This window comes from Drosophila willistoni (assembly GCF_018902025.1).
Source record: "Drosophila willistoni isolate 14030-0811.24 chromosome XR unlocalized genomic scaffold, UCI_dwil_1.1 Seg143, whole genome shotgun sequence".
In the NCBI taxonomy this organism is placed as follows: domain Eukaryota; kingdom Metazoa; phylum Arthropoda; class Insecta; order Diptera; family Drosophilidae; genus Drosophila; species Drosophila willistoni.
This window is the reverse complement of record NW_025814056.1, coordinates 7726305-7744121: the sequence shown is the minus strand read 5'-3', so window position 1 is coordinate 7744121 and position 17817 is coordinate 7726305. Positions and strand designations below refer to the sequence as shown.

The 17817-nt window shown below is 35.7% G+C and overlaps 1 protein-coding gene across 1 annotated transcript; it reads left to right on the top strand.

The window, feature by feature from the left end:
• Nucleotides 1-407: 407 nt before the first annotated feature.
• LOC6645450 lies at nt 408-1091 on the top strand. The gene has a single exon (XM_002068204.1). It carries the CDS (start codon nt 408-410, stop codon nt 1089-1091), a length of 684 nt encoding a protein of 227 aa, XP_002068240.1.
• The last annotated feature ends 16726 nt before the right edge of the window (nt 1092-17817 follow it).

Sequence of the window (17817 nt, the reverse complement as noted above, 5' to 3'; positions counted from 1 at the left end):
AAAAACCATACACAGAAGCCAAAAGGCCAGCAAGGAGACCACATGAAGAAGAGGAAGGTAAAGGACACAACACAACAACGTACGCACTCGTGTGTTTGTATAAATGGACGATGACAACGTGGACGAACGCTACGTCATTATTTGTTCATTTTTAGCATTTAACATTCCGCCAAAGTGCGCTACGGCCAAAATCGGAAAAAATCTAAAAGACAAAAGCCAAACGCCAAAAGATTTTAGTTTGGTGTAACAGTGGTACAAAAACCAATCGAAATTTATGTGAAATTTATATATCAAGTAATCTTTTCTAAAGTATGTTTTTTAGTTACAATTGTTGTTTCCACATTTTTGTTTGATATTTTGGAAAAACTAGTAGAAACTAAACAAAATTTATTGTTCAGATAAAAAAGATGAGTACTTACAATCTACGTACATTGAATACCAAGGAGCTCATGGAAGTTAAGGAATGGCTGAAGGTGCATAATTACGAATTGAATGCGGCCACTCGTCGCGATTTCACCGATGTCTTTGTGGTGGCTGGACTGATTAAGAATATACATAATAAACTAATCAATTTGGATAACTATCCGCATAGGGATGGCACAACAAACAAACGTGAAAACTGGGAGACATTCAATTATAAAGTGTTGAGAAAATTGAGGCTAAAGCACACGTCATCGGCTCTAGAGAAACTTGCCAAGGGCAGTGTGGGTGCCATTGAATCACTGTTCTATGATATAATAACAATGGGTAAGGCTCGACAAGTCACAAGCCTCCGACAGCGATCACAGTCTTTAAAATCACCATCACCATCATCACAATCACAATCACCATCATTGAAATCGAAATCATGTTCTGTGGGCAAATCTTGTTCGGCTCATTCTATAACAAATTTGCGAAGGGTTGTCACCATAGATGTGGAGGAGCTAATCGATGGTGAAATTGTAAAGACAACCAAAAAACTTGTGGCCTATGATGATTATCTTAAGGCTCTAAGGAAATGCCAAAAGAAAGATCAATTTATAAGCCTCATGGATAGTAGAATTCACCGTTTGGAGAGCATTTTACGAAACGAGCCGGAGGTATCTGTTTAAGCAAATGTTTTTTTTTTTGGTTTTGCCCATCAGGATCAGCATCAATTTTTTAAAATCCATCAAATACGTTTTATAATGTGAATGGGAAAAATTTCATAGGATGCAAAAGTCCATTTTGATTACTATTATAAAAATTTTGTTTTCAATTTTTGTAATCAAATTAAAAGCAAAAATCAAAAGTTAAGCAGTACAGTGGAAATTTAAAAAAAATGTTTTTCTTTTTCATTTTCATAAAAACAATACGAACTAAGTGCATTATTTAGATATCCAACGTAATGTATCAGCATCAAAGATCATAATATAATCATGAAAGAATGACGTTATATATCTTATGTTTGTACCAAGAAGTTTTCCTTGTAAGTAGATTAATTTAAGTAAATAGCGAAAAGGAGCAAATATTAACCTGAATTAGAACATGAAACACATGGAGTATTTTATATATTTTAGCTTTTTTTTTAGTGGAAGTGATTAATATTTAGATTTCATATTATTAGATTCGATTTATATATTTTTAAAATGTTATCTTATCCACTGTACACTGTACTAGAGGAATTACTGGTTTCGTTATTGCTTATTTGATCATATGGCTTTAACTTTGCCACCTCCTCCTCTCTATCTCTCTCTCTCTCTCTCTCTGTCTTTCTTGCGCATTAGCCTCTCTTCTGATGAGTATTGTATTCAATTTTTTTTGGCCAACAACTTGGTTATTGTGATCATCATCATTCTCGTCGTCGTCGTCGTCGTCAGTCTGTCTACCATGGCTATAACGTTTTTTGGCTAAAACTTCTTGTTCTTTTTCGTGTACTCCCATTGGACTAATTAATTCCCTTAGGGCAACACTTTTTTCTTGGCTTATTCTTGATTTTTGGTTGGCTATGGAACAAAATTTACATATACGCCCTATATACATAGATATATATGTACATATATACAAGTAGTTGGAGAAGCAAAAGAGCCTAAGCCTTTTTCTTGGCCATTGTATGGAAAAGTTTTTTGGTATTCTTGAGAAAAATCAGCTCACTTACACACCAATGCACAGACACACAAACACACACATACACAGGTGTTCGATAATAATTTTTCAACTGGGCAAACAACTTTTCCTCCTGTTGCCTGTTTGTCTGGCTCTGCTCCAGTTGTCTCTCTCTCTCTCTCTCTCTGTGTGTGTGTGTGTTGTCGTTGTCCAAGTCCAAGTCCAAATCCAAATCCAAGTTTGCATTGCAGTCGGAAAGTCCGAGTCTCTCTGGTTTGGTTGGGCAATCTCCTGGAATTCCATTTCAGTTGGGCAGTCGCAAAGCTCAAAGATTCTTTATAAGCGCGCACAAAGTCAAAGACAATCAAAATATTTGCATATTACCAATTTTATATGCAAATATCCTCCTGATGTCAGTCGTGAGGCGGCGGGTTTGTGTTTTTTTTTTTTTTTGCCTTCTCTGCCTTCTTGTGTTATGTTGTTGGCTTTTTTTTTTTTTGTTCGTTTTTTGTCTGTTTTGGGGCCGCTTTGGCGGCTTTGGAAGTTTACATTTTTACTTTACACAAAAGCCTTGGGACTGCAGAGAGTCGGCAAGAAGGGAGATGGGGGAACTACATAGGTCTGTGAGTGGGAGAGCGAAGGAGCGGTGGGGGGTTATAGTGGTTGTACTTACTCCTCGTACTTGTGCCAGCAAGTGGTGTGACAATCGCACGTTAAAGTCCAATGTTCGACGACGCACGACAATGCATCCCCTCCTCCGAATGAGATGAACAGAAGAAGAAGGGGGCAAGCGAGAGATATGGGGCAGGGTTAAGCTGTTTTGGGCCAAAGGGCAGCAGCAGCAACAGCAGCAGCAGGCATGGAAGGCGATTTATATAAACAGAAGACTCCCCAAGATTGGGGGAAGACACACGAACTAGAACTAGGAGTGTGGCAGCGACTGGGGCAGGGCAGGGAGTGATGTATGTATACATAGACCATATGGGGCAATTAAAGTAACGTTATTGATGCATTCCTTAAGATCATTTCACATTCCCCCCCTTTCTTCTTTACCCTTCCTCAATAACAATTGATAATTGATGACAGGGGATAAATGGGAATTGATAAACGAAACTCTTAACATCAATACATATATATAACAACAAATTCATTCGAAATACAATATACAATAACTAAAATTTTGTAATTCATATTATTTAGATCATCAAAAACAGAATTTGAGTTGCAGAAGTAAGAAATTCATGTATTTAAAAGGATTATGATATAAAATTTACCACTAAATCTATGCCAAAACTTTCTTTTAATCATAATAAATAGGTAATTTACAAATATTGAAGAGACAATGCAGAAAGAAAAAAGTTATTTGATATAATATCAAAACTTCTAAAAATCTTACACATTTACTAAGAAATTTCTTTCTTAAATTCTAATAGATTCTATTGATATCAAGTTGAATTAAATTTTGCTCTTATATTTGTAGAGTACAGAATGGGGCTAAACGTATACAAATTTCGAGCCATAATACTCAAATGTTTTCAGTCGACTCTTTTATATGGTCCTAGTCATTCTCTCTTTGTTACTCATGATGCTCTAGAAGTGATTAGTCGTCTGATAGCCTTGCAATTCACATTGTTACGAAATTGTGTCTCTTTATGAGGCATGAAGGCGGTATTTTGGTAAAGCGAAATGTGGTAAAGGATGGTAAGAGGGTAAAAGGAGAGACACAACAGATGCAATCAGCAATTGAACCAACAGTCAACAGCAACAGCAGCAACAGCAGCAGCAGCAATAGCAATGACATTAGCATTATGTCAGTCAGTCAGAGTCTGAGTCGTCGGATTCATAGTCAGTCTGATGTCCTCTCTGCCGTGTCTTTTAGGCCGTCATATTGTTGCAATAATGTTGCTGCTGCTGCTGCTGTTGCTGTTGCTATTGCTGCTGCGATTGCTGCTGTTATTGTTATATTGTCATTAGCATTGACAATTGACAATTCGTCCCCTAGCCCCATCTTCACTCCTCACTTGCCTCAAAACAAGTTGCATTTCGCGCCAGGTTTGTCTGATTGCAACTCTAAATGTTTCCACCCCTAGCCCCTTCCCCCTTCCTTCGCTTACGCATCAACCTCATTTTCAAGTGTCAATTTTCAACACCAACAACAACCCTCCCAAAACAGAATATAATAATAAAAAATGAGTCAAAAAACAAAAGAGGAAAAGAAACTGCTGGAAAATCCCTTAAATTTCACGCGCTTTGACCTTTTCCGTAATGCTCATGCTTACTCCACTGGTATTTACAAGTTTCTTTTCATTTACTTTTTTTCCGGGTTTTTTCGTTGCCCAGAAATTTTTATTTTATTTCGTTTTTTTTTTCTTTTTTATCTCTAATGCTTTACACATTTAATTTGATTTCTTTTTGAAGTTTGATGCGAGCTCACACTTTACCATTGAACATCCAGATGGGAATGTGGCAACAGAGAGATGGGGAAGTGCATGAAAGCCAAGAGATAAAGTGATAAAGTGGAGCGTAGTTTAAAAAAGCGAAAAAAGGAGTTTTCTAGCTAAATTGGAAGGAAGATGTACATATATTATATGCCTAAATAATCAAAACATTGCAAAATATTTCACTAACGGATCGGAATAAATGATAAGCAAAATGGATAGATCTATAGGGATCAAGAAATTGTTGAATGTTTTCTTCGAAAAGACCTTTATGAGTCAATATTTTCCTATTTTTTGATAACATACTTTTGGGAGCTGCAGGAAATGCCCCTTTTGTTAGCATCCGCCCCTGTCGTTACTGTCGAACTTCTTGACACCAGGAAAACTCCCACAGGTGTTGCCACCGCTTTACTTAGCTTAGCTGCTCATTTAGCTGGAGTGATTGTGAATCTGAAGCCCACCCACCAGCTAATTGTCCAAGTTGCCTCAAATTTTTGTAACATTATTTAATTAAATTTGGACCGTTAAGATGAGGAATTTTTTGATGCTGATTAAGTGGCGACCGGAAAAAAAGAAGCGTTAACAAAAAACCAAGAAAATTCAGTAAGGAAGAATAAAAATCTTTGAAGATTTTCGTCCTTTTTTCTCTCTGTTGCTTTGCTTGGTTCACAAACTGCGTTAATTGGCCAAAGAAGCGCAAAGAGAACATTTCTCCACCGAAGGAAATTAAAAATTGTGCAATGAAAAGTTGAGAGACCATCCAACCGACCTGCTGTCTACCCATCTGTCTGTCTGCCCACTGTTATTTTTTTTTTTTCTGATAATCTTTTTTTTTTTTCTGTACTTCTTTTTCTCTGCTTTGGACACTTGCAAATTAAGTAAGTCAACAAAAGCACTTTGCGGATTTAGATTTGCCATACTGGCGAGGAGCAGCAACCAACGAGTCTGATGTGATACCCACCTATGGTATATATTTAGTATGATAAGGGGAGAGGGGAGAGCTGGCGGGGTGGGTAGTGGGTAGTGCGATGGTGCGCGTTTTGGGAGTTATTTTGATATGCCCAACCAATTCTATTTGCATTTGCGGCCAACGCAGACAGATTTCGTATTCCAGAACCTAACGAACTCGAAATAATGCGTTTGAAATTTAAAAAACGTGCAATTTATGTTAAAAATTTAAGCAAATACAAAGTGTGAGAAGATACATGGATCTCCATCTGAGAGGGAAAAATAAGCCAAAAGAAGAAAAAGATTTCATATGTATGTATGTATGTACATATTTCTGTTTCATATGGATAATTAATCATATTGGCTTCAATTGCCATTCCCTTCTTGACCACCATATTTAACTTGTCTATGAAAATGGCATTAAAAATCAACAATTGTTGTTGGACAAGCCAGCCTACTTTATTTTTCTTGACTGCGGCCAGCCAACCAATTAAGAGAGCCAACTGGCCAACACCAGAACCAGAGAGCGACCATGGCCAAAACCAGAGTCAAACAGTTCGTATAAATCGCATTAAGCTGCTTGATCGACTGTGGTATGAGGATTGCCAAAGTGAGGAGGGGGGCGGAAAAAGGGGTGGTACAGCTGTTCGAATTGTGTTTCGATTCGGTTTTCTTAATTGCCTCGCTTAACAAAATGGCCCCAAACCGAAAATGGTGTTTATTAAAATTACGAACAAAAAAGAAAAAAAAAATAGTACAACAAACAAAAAAAAAACAGAGAAATCCAACAACAACACACAGAAAAAATACTCATAATTGTAGAAAAGAGGAAACTGAAGAGTTGAAGAGACGAATGTAGTGGTGGCTGCAAGCCGTCGACATCGTCTGATTTATGTTGTTTGGCCATTTATCATTTACGAAAAAACAATCATCGAAAAATTGTGAAACAAAAATAAAAAAAAATACCAAAAGGGTTAATGCGATTTATAAACAACATTTCAATATTTTTGCTATGAGCCATTCAAGTAAGAAATCAAGAGATTCGCATATGCTATAGAAATTTTAAAGTGACAGAGAGAAGAGAGAGAGAAATTTCGAGTAAGACAAGTCTTAAGTTTGATCTACTAATGGCTAAAAGGAGAATCTTTTTCTACAACTAAGTTAAATACCGTTAGCTGCCTATGGCTCACAAAGACTACAAACTTTCCCAAATAAAAATGGTGTTCGTATTCAACTTTGATAATATAGAAAGGCTAGTGATGGCAAATCAAAATCATTAATCGATTATTCAATCAAAGGTGTGCGATTATTAATCACGTCTAATTGATTTCTATTTAGGCATCAAGAAAGAGTAGTACGGACAAGTGCTGAATCCGTTCCTCTTCTCAGTGGAAGTAGGGACTTTAGGGATAAAGAAACAATTTCGACAAGCTAAATCGTTTAAAGTTAAGATCGTTTCGAAAAAGTATCTTTGCCTTGTGACCTTGTGGCCTTGAACATCTTTTAGACTTTTATTTGTTATTGATAGTTTAGTTATTTCTGTTGTAATATTTTTATAGACATCAAGATCTTGAAAATTACTTTTTTTTCAAGCCTGAAATCAAAAATATTGTACACCAATTTGATCTATAAACGATTCAATTAATCGAAATATAGGATTCGATACAATTAAATCTTAAACTTATTATAAAATTAACTGTGCCATCACTAGTCATGTCAAGACACAAAATATGACTAATTTAATATATTATTATGAAAATTTCTAGACCAAAAATTTACAAACATATTCTACAATATTTTTGTATTCAATATGGTCTAAAAATATTTACTACAACTAAGCGCAATTGAGAGCATGACCTTATAATCCATATGAATGCAGAGAAAGATCTAAAGAATTAGTTGATATTAAACATTTGCTCAATTGGCAATTGAATTCAAACGAAATAAATACATGCCAGACCACCCATGACCAACAAAATAAAGGAATCTATATAATCATCAGCATCATCATCAATAATTGAACTGAAAGCAGAAGTAACGAAACGAGAATGAGTGGCCAATGGGGCGTTGGGGAAATGGGGAAGGGAGGTTGGGTGGGTGATAGGGGAAAGTAAAATAGCAAAATCATATTTCACTAATATCAAAAGAGCAACAATTTTAACCTCAATAATAAACACAATAATAGTAACAACAACAATCGCAAGTGCGGACAAGCGGATGTATGAACGACCGCAGTTGTTGTAGTTGCTATTGTTATTCTTGTTGTTGGTTTTGTTGTTGTTATTGTTGTTGTATGCCATGGGATCACCATAAACAAATCGGAAATCAATTTCAACATTGAAAAGTATAACTCACAAAACCAACAAACCAAACGATGCAAAGGGCGGGGCAGATAAACGAGAGGGTAACGATTCGGCGTGCTGCTGCCATATGGTGCCACCTTTCGACTGGCAAACCACACACCCACACACACAAACACACAAAGAAGGGCAAACTGTGTGTGTGTCTGTGTGGAGTGGGAGGAAACTTTAGACTATAGCACGCGTGAGTTCTATGGCACTCACCTACAACAACACACTCTCGCTCTCTCTGCCTCAATCCCCCCCTTTGTTGGGCATCCCTCATAAAAAGATTAGTAAATGGGGGGAAAGAACGACGAAAAGTGAAGGGGCCAAGGGGTTTCAAGGGCTAAGGTGTTGGCGTCTTAACCCCATCTGAAAAACAAATGGCAATGCCTTTTGAAAATATTTCAGCTATTTGAACAAATAAAACGACAATTTAATTTGTCTGACGTTTCGCTTGCTGCCTTGCCTTGCCTTGCCTTGTGCTGCCAACGATTAGCGTAAATTTCATTTCCAGTGACACACATTAAGCTGTTACATGTCCCCCTACCCACCCCCACCCCGACTCCCATCCCTTCCCCGTTCATTTTTTGAAGTTCTTCTTCCGTGGTCTCTTCTGCTTAATTGCACTCATTATTATTGGTGTAATATCATTTTCCAACCCCTTTTAACTGAGCGACGACTTTTCTGACTAAAAGTTACCAAGTCACGAGTCATCATCATCATTATTCTGCTGCCACATTGCTGTTCTCTCTCGCTCTATCTCTTCATTTGTGTCCTTCTCTTATAGTCGTCAGTTCTCTTGTCTGCCGGCTGTTTGCATTTGGTTTTTATGTTTGCTGTTCTTCAATGCCCTTTAAACATTCTTGTTTTTGTTATAACTTTAAATATCTGACGCCACATAAAACGGCTTGCAAGTGAGACTGGGTTGAAAGGGTAAGAGTGTGTGGGGTGGGGCGGGAGACTGCTAGTTAGGGGAACATCAACAATTTGGCGTGAAAATGGCCAAAGTGAAGTGATTGGCATGGCCTGAGATGAAATAAAGGCAATCGTTGGATCATAAAAAGCAAAGAGACAGCTGCTTGTAACATAGTTTTAATGCCCTTTCGATTTATATAAAGTAAATAAAGTTTATATAGTGTTTTGATTTGAAACAATCGATTGCATCATTAATACTTTTAAAGCAATAGGTGAAGTGAACTTATATAGACCTAAAAACTCAACATTCTTTAGGAATAGTTAACAGGTTACCAAAATAAATTTTGGTTTTACTTTCGAAATATATTTTTATACGCTTGCAAAAAGGGTATATTAATTTTGGTCAAAAGTCTGCAACGCATAGAAGGAAGCATTTCCGACCATATAATGTATATATATTCTTGATCAGTAGGACGAGACGAGTTCATATAGCCATGTCCGTCCGTCCATTCGTCTGTCCGTTCGACAACGCAAACTCCTCCCAGACCGTAAGAACTACAAAGCTGAAATATTGCATGCAGGCTTGTATATACTGCAGAATTTGTACTGTGTGCCGAATTTGATAAAGATCGGGTAAATATATCATATAGGTCCCACAGGAACGATCGGTGGAAAGCAGTGACTTTGATGTCTTTGATATCTTCGTTATTTCCTATGTTAAGATTGTAGGCCGTTCTTTCGGAAACATAAGCCTTTTTAGCTTAAATGTTTTTCCACTTTGATGGCTATAGGCAAGGAAAGAGTTACCAAAAAAGTTGCAAGGGTGTACAAACTTTGTAACTGTCCACAACCTTGCCCAATTTTGATATCTTTGCAAAACTTCTCTCTTAATTTGAGAATACTAGAAAATATATGTATGTAGGTTCTTCCTATAAAAATAATCGGTTGGAATACAAATTTAGTTCGGAAAAGCCCTTTTTCTTCTTAAACAACTATTACCAAAGCAAGTAACAATCATATATACATAATAATTCGAATAAATTTTATAAAAATCTTATGACTATAAAGTTCCCAAAAAATGTATAATAAAATTATATGCTATACAATTTCTTTATTTAACCTTAGGTTTTTGGTGGTTCTTAAGTAAGATAATACCTGTAGGCGCCTTTTGCTTTTCATAATACCGTCTGTTATGGTTAACAAATCATAAATTGAAGCACTTTAACTATTTTGTGAAACTCTTTTTTGATTAGAAAGTTTCGCATCTAACGAATTCTCTCACATGGAAAGGCATTACAAATTGTTAAGCTCACTTTTCTCCTGCCACACACACACACACACACATACACACACACGCAGACCGCCCTACGCATATTTTGTAAAAGCAACTGTTGTTCCGTTGAACTTTTGACCACCAATTAATCAAAGCATACCAAAACCAAAATTTTTGAACAAATTCATTTTTCGGTGCAACATATGGCCAACAATAAGAACAATAGCAACAAAAACGGCAGACTCCACTCGATACGATTCGACACTATGCAACACAGACTGCTTTTTGTAGTATAGTAAGTATCCATCATGAGTGTTAAAATCGAAAATCCTTTCACTCACTCCTCCAACTGCCCCATCCCCTCAATTTAATCGTCATACCACAGATTTCAACATGAATAATTCGCTTTTAATTAGGTTTTTACACACAATTTCTGAAAACACAGCGCACAACAACTGAATTACAGAGAGGGGTAGATGGTCGGTGGGTAGAGGGAAATGGAGAGTGGGTTAGTGGGTGGCAGTGGGCGGCGTATGTGTGGACTGGCCATTATAAATAATTTTGTATAATTAGACACACTTGCCGTCCACGTTTGGACATATGACATATGAGCTCAGCATTGACGACAGGCTTGACTCTCCTGCTTTGGCTCTGTCTATCGCATTGCGTGTCAAATCGGGAAAACCCGCATTTTCTCCCAAAAGATCTCCACACCCCGTTACGAGATTTTTGTTTATCTTCTCTAACAGGGAAAATCCTTTTTAGCCTGATGCTGCTGCTGGGCTTAAAGGACAAGCACACACACACACAAATACACACAGACAAAAGCCTTTATCTGGTAAATTAGCCACAGAGTCTCATAAATTTTCCAATGACAACAACATGAAGAAGGCTTTGTGTGCCGCTTGGCGCTGTTGCTGCTGCTGCTGTTGCTACTGATGATGGTTGGCCACAAAACTATTGGCCAAGTTATTTTAATGCACTAAGCCAATTAGTGGTCGGTCGGTCGGTCTCGGTCTTGGTCTTGGTCTTGGCCTTGCTTTTAGTCTTCTTCAGTTCGGCTTGGTTCATTTGTGGTCCTAGAGCATCTTTAAGGATTCTATCTGGATGTCATCAGGAACACGTGCGCATAAATAAAATTGTTGTGCCTCCCCCCTTTTAGTGAGAAGAGTGAGATGAGGTGGAGGGGTTGCAAACAAGGTACATGAAGAAAGAAAAAGTTCATCACCCAGCCTACAGTTGAACGTGTGAGAAACTTTTATAATATAGTCACACCGTTTCGCTTATATCATTCGATATTTTAGTTCCGTATAATAAATCCTTCATCAAGAAATACTATGGCCAAAAGACAACAGGACCAAAGTTTAAATTACTGCACAGGCTGTCACATAGTAGACAACACACAAAGAGAGAGAGGAATAGAGGTGGAGCTAATGCGGGGTGGTAATCGAGCGGGACAGCTAAACATGTGTGAAAGATGAGTAATACTAGTTGGAAACTTGAATTATGATGATACATCAAATTATGTATGAGGGGTTAGACTAAATCTATTAGAGATGGCACACAGGAAAGTCTCCAAAATGATCTTATAAACATTTTACAAGCTCCTAAGTCTTAATCTGTAATTATTAATCTGTCTTGAGAATTTATTTTAAAGATCTTCACAACAGGACTTTTAAATATGTCTGTATAAAGTCTCCATTTTACAAAAAGTTCAACAAATTCGATCGTATAAAGTTATTAAACACATTCGATGCTTGCTTCGCATCTCTGGGAATTCTCCAACCTATGATTCTAGCTATAAAATGAAATTATCGTTAATATTATTGCAGTTTAAACCGAAATGTACAATTTCCACAAAGGTAAAAATAAAGCAACTCTACAAATCTCTAAAATTTTCAGATTATCCTATCAAAAAGAACTCTACATATTAGAAATTTGGCTTCTAAACATACATATAACACTTTGCCATCTCTAAGATGAAATGTTTAATATAACTTTAATGGCTCTTTTGTCCATATCCTTGCGCATAAACACACACACACACACATACAGAACAACAATAAGGGACACTGCGAAGGACTTCTACGAACATTTTCCCCCTCTTATTGTCAGTGTCATTGTCATTGAAGTGACCACAACAAATTGAGCTTATCATTGACGGATTAACACTAAACACACACGCATACACACATGCATGTGTATGTATATTGTCTGCTTGACTAGGATGACTTGGGTTGTGTCCACTTGTTGGTAGAATAGGAAGAGATACACATATAAATCTCGACCCACACGTATGCTGGCTTTTGCCGTAGGTTGACTAAACTTGAACCAAAATTAGCGAACGAAAAAGCATATTGATGAAGCGTTAAGTCCGGTTGAACCCATCTGTAGAATGAGAGATACTACTGGGCGCATCGCATTTTGGATTCGGAGTTGGAGTTGGAGTGGAAATGGGAGTTGAAGGTGGTGGAGAGTAGGTGTGAGTAGCGTTTGTCGCTTGTCGTTGGGTGGAAAATCAATGCCCGACGACAGAAACATGACAAGTTGAGCCGTTTAAGCCGCAAGTTATGCCAGCCACGCACATCATGCCACAGGAAGACACACAGAGAGGAAGGGGCGACCATAGGAAACAGAGAGGAAAAGAGATGGTTGAGGGTTGACTTTTTTCGTGTTCGGTTATTTTTTTTTTCACTCTCTACTTATTTTTTTTTTCCCCTGGTTGCTGTTGCGTTTTTCTGTCACTTTCTGTGTATGTTTCTGTGTGTGTGTGTGTGTGTGTGTGTGTGTGTGTGTGTGTGGATGTGTTTGTGCAAATCCTGTTAAAATTGCATTTGGAACATGTCAACATTTTGGACCAAAAACCACAAAAAAGAAATACATATAAAAAAGAAACGAAAAATCCAATTCGAACCTTTCTTTTTTTTATGATTTTCGCTTTGTTTCATGGTGCAAATTTTTTCGTACATTTATTTCGCTTGTAATTCATTTCCATTCCATATTCAACATTCAGAATCGTTTGAGTTTGGATTTTGTCTGGGATTTGTGGGGGATTCACACTTGGTTTTGCCAAGTCGCATCTGGGTCGTTTTTTTTTTTTGGGAGTTTGGAGGAGTTTGTTGGGCTTGACTTTGACACAGAGCAAACGATTTTGTCACTTGGTTGTAATGCGGTTTCAATTAATTTGAGGGCGTGGCTGAAAGAGATTGGCATGAGCCAGCTACCAGCTAGCAGGTGTTGGCTCAGGGGTTGACTGGGACAATGGTAAGGTGGGTGGTGAGGAAACTATATATTTTAGATTGGCTTGAATGGAGGATTGCAAGAGGATTACAAATGGTAAATTAGAATATTTAGTATACGATAGATTAAGAAAATTTGAAGGGGAAGATATTTTGTGTATTCCAAAAACAAGCGTGCAAGGGACAACTTAAAGCATAGGTCTTCTTTTTATCAATCAAAACAATCCTTGCTATACCCCTGCAGAGGGTATTATAAAATTGGTTTGGTTTTTGTAAAAAAAAGAAGTGTCCAGAGATGTGTCCGAAGATGATGATTTTCTACCCGTCCATCTGTCTATATAAGTGTTATGTATACGCCACGTATTACAATCTTTTTGAACCGTTTTCAACCTCAACAATTATATATGTATTCTCGATCAGCATAAGAATATACATACTTATATCCGTGTCCGTAAGTTCACATATTTCAATCAATCTCAAGCCCTTAATTACCATAGAAAAATACCATAGAATGGGAGAGTTGACCACCATAATCTATTTCTGCGGTTGGAAGACTCGGACACAAAAGATGTCAGTGAAAAAACGAGATTCTTAGCTCTTTTAAAAACAAACGAAAAAAAATCATTCATAATATTAAATTAAAATCCTATATTCACAAGCTCCAAAGAAAATTTTAATGCTAAGAATAATTTATCACCAAAAAGAAACTTTAGTTCTTATGAAAAACCTTTTTGCTTGTTGGAATAGACGATTTAAGACATTTTTTTCTCCATAGATAGCTTCAAAGCCAATCGAGAGTACGACTTTGGTAGTTTTGGTTTTAAAGTAAAATACAATTTTCTACGATTTTTTTTTAAATATTGATAATTGAATCATGACAAAAGTTTTGAAATGGTTGACTATTCAAACCTTGCGACTCGTCGACTCCAATTAGTAGAAACGAATTGGTTTATTTAGTCTACTCTTTTTTGGTTCACTATAGTCGAAAGTTCTACTAATTATTTATTCCCTAATTATAACGTATAATCGGAATCGGTACTTTAAGATATTTCATTTACTATCAGAGTGAATAATGCCGACATCAAGCAAAATCAGAAATATTACACATTATAAAAATGAAATTGATTAATTTGAAAACTGAAATAAGGAACATCTTATAATTAATGTTTAAGATTACTATTTTAAGACTTGTTTTTATATATCTAGATTGTTTTTGTTTTGTTTATAAATGGTTGGTAGAAATTTTGTACTGCTTAAGGCATAAATTAATCGAATCAACACACAGCGTGTGTGTGGGTGTGTGTGTGTGTGTGTGTGTGTCTTAACCATCATAAACTATTTAGCAATTAAAATCCAATTTGCACTATATTTATAGACACATACTAAAACCTAAAGCAAACTACATTAAATTATAAGAAAATGATTTGCCACAAAATTATTAAACAACTGCGAAAAGCTACAATAAAGAACAAAACAGAGGAAAAAAACCAACAAAAATGGAGAAAAAAAAGAACAACAACTCTCAAGTGGCAGCTGCCTCAATGGCCACTACATAAATTAGCTGTCAGAGCCAAGATGTGACAAGTTGTATATACCTACATACATATAAATATATATCTGGTATATATCTTTATATATATGTATATACATACATACATATGTATGTATGTATGTGTATATGTACAAGACATATCTAGGTAGATGACAAAGACAACGTCGACAAGTTGCCTGTATATATACATACATACATATATAAGTATTATATATATATATAGAGCCACACCCACATGCGCCCATAAAGAACAAGTATTTAATTTTGTAGCTGCTGTGGAGACGACAGAAAAAAAAAAAGAACAGAAGGTTGACAAACTGACAAAGACCAAAAGAGGAGACTAAGAAGAAGTAGAAGAAACAGCATAAAAAAAAATAGCGAATCAGCAGCACATAAATAAAATGAAAAATCTACTGACAACGCACACAAAATGCAGTACAAGCAAGTCCTACTGCTAGTCCTGCTCCTTGGCTCCTGCTCCTGGCTCTTGGTCTTGACTCCCTGATGCTGCTGGTTTCTGGTTAGTTACTCTACTCTGCTAGCTCACTTGCCCCACCATCCTGCCCCTTGGCCATGGCTATGTGTACATAGACACATAATGTAGGCTACCTCCAACGTTGTATTCTGTGTAGGCGCATGCTCTGAGGAGTACCCGTAACGCTCTCTATCTCATTCTCACAGCAATTCTCAACCGCCCATCATCATCTATCTCTATCTACATGCATATGTATATGTATGTGTGTTTATATATGTAAGTTTCTCTCGCCTTTCATACATTTCTCTTCCGTCTCCTCCTTCACACTTCTGGCACTTCTTCACTTTGGTTTGTTGGCCTGTAATAAACCAAAGTCGGAGGCAACTTTCTGGAAATTATCAACTTGCGCACAAAGGAATTCTTAAAATGTAAATTTAATGAGCAAAAAATTAGATGGAGAAATCTTGGCTACCATCAGCCAACCAAACATGGTCAAAAGAAAATTTACTAGGCTTCAATTAAATATATATATATATATATATATATATGTATTTATATATAAATGGTGGGGGGAGTGTGTACGGTAGGTGACAGACAGGCCCCATAAACATGTCAAAAGGTTTGCCTCTTCTCTTTCATTTTTTTCTGTATTCTTCATCGTTTTTTGTTGTTCGCGTTTTTGTTCTTGTGTCTCCTTTTTATTTAGTTAGTTCCAACACATTGCTAAATCACAGTAACAACAACAACAACAACAACAAGTCATGAGGAGTTGGCTTAAAGGCTTCTTCTTGTGGTTGTTCTTTTTTCTTCTTCTTGTTGTTGTCCATGTTTAGTTGAAGTGCTTGGTTGTTGTTGTTTTTATTAATATTCTGTGTCACAGATATTTTCAATTTCCGACAGTGGAATGAATGAGTGTGAATAGAAGTGGAGTGAGGAATGTGTGCGTGTGTGTGTGTGCAAAAGACCTTTCTAACTTTCTTATCCAGTACTGGACTGGACAATAAATCATACATAGTTAGCAATCAAAAGAAACTAGATTATTTAGTCATTTTAGAAATTAGAGAAATTTTACATATGTATATGTAGATACATTTATTGAAAGATCGAATATAGATACAAAGAACGATTAATTGAAAAATCGAATGTACTAGTCATTTTGATTATGAAATTGATTATGAAATAAAAAACGAGAGAGCTTTGTTCGTCGTCCATTTTTAGTTGCACTCTTTTTTTACGCTTTTGAAGGGATTTACTATATCGTCTATAATACCTAATCCTAAACTGTGTTTTAAATAATTTTAAATTAGCTTTCATTTATTTGTTTTTATTTTCTAAAAATTCATTAAGAAAAGAAACAGATATTCTTTCATGTTGTACAAAAAGTACAACTTTTTACGGAACTTTTTCAGGTAATATAAATATTTATTAGATCGTACAATTAGAGGGTAAGAATTAGATACATACATATTTAAAACAAAGTTTTTTTTTTTAAATTATTTTTAAATTTTTTAAATTTGTACGATTTGCGTTAATTTAGTTGTTTTTTTTTTTATTTTTGGTTACATTGTGCGATGAGGTTGGTATTACTCCCTGTCTAACCAAAAATAATGAATAATGGCTTAAATATTTTCAGGATATATTTAGCTGCATAAGTATTAATGTCAAACCTCTGAAAAAAGAATTTTTGATCCAAAAAGAATATTCTAAAATATCAAAGTTTCTAGTATACATTTTTAATCCCCTTACTTCTGGGCTTAAATGAAGAAGTAGTTTATAATCCTAACCCGTATTTGCATCCAACATTTTTGACGATTTTTTCGAATAGTGCAAAACGAAAAGTGCTTAAGTCTTGAATAAAATAGAAAATCTTAACATAAAAAGAATACAAAAACAAATTTCATTAAATTAAACGTAAAAGCAATTGTACAATTAAAAAAAATCTATATAAGCTGACCGACTTGTGACTTAAAAGGTACTTTCCTCTACGAAATAGTCATTTAAAAGATTAACCTGTGAAAACTCTGACGCATAAAAAAATAACATGACCAAACTTTTACATTCTACGAATCGAACTACTTTATTAGTTTCTTAAGCTTTTCTTGATGTTTTCATACAACATTATTTGTTAAGGTTTTTTTTATTAAAGTTACACTTTTCTCAAAGAAGTAAATTTTTCGTTTCGTATTTCTAAGATATTTATTTTTTTCTAAGTTTTTAGACAAAGTTTCGAAGATAATCATGGATCATCCGCCATATCCAGGATCTATGAAACGAAATGTCTATAAAATCGAATGTTGACCCATTTTATTTATAAATGTATTAAACATAATAATAACGTTTTCGAATTTTTTCCAAAAGAAAACAAATTTCAGATAGAAGCTTTTAATATAATGGCGAAATAAAGTAATAAACTGAAAATCCTTTAAAATAAGAATCTTTCGGCATAAAATGTTTGATTCAGCATAAATTGTTTTGGAAATTTTTGTACATTTTATTCATCTATCCCCTTCTCAATATTTGTCAGTCACACATTTTATCCTGGTAGATACCACAGTAATGTGGCAATAT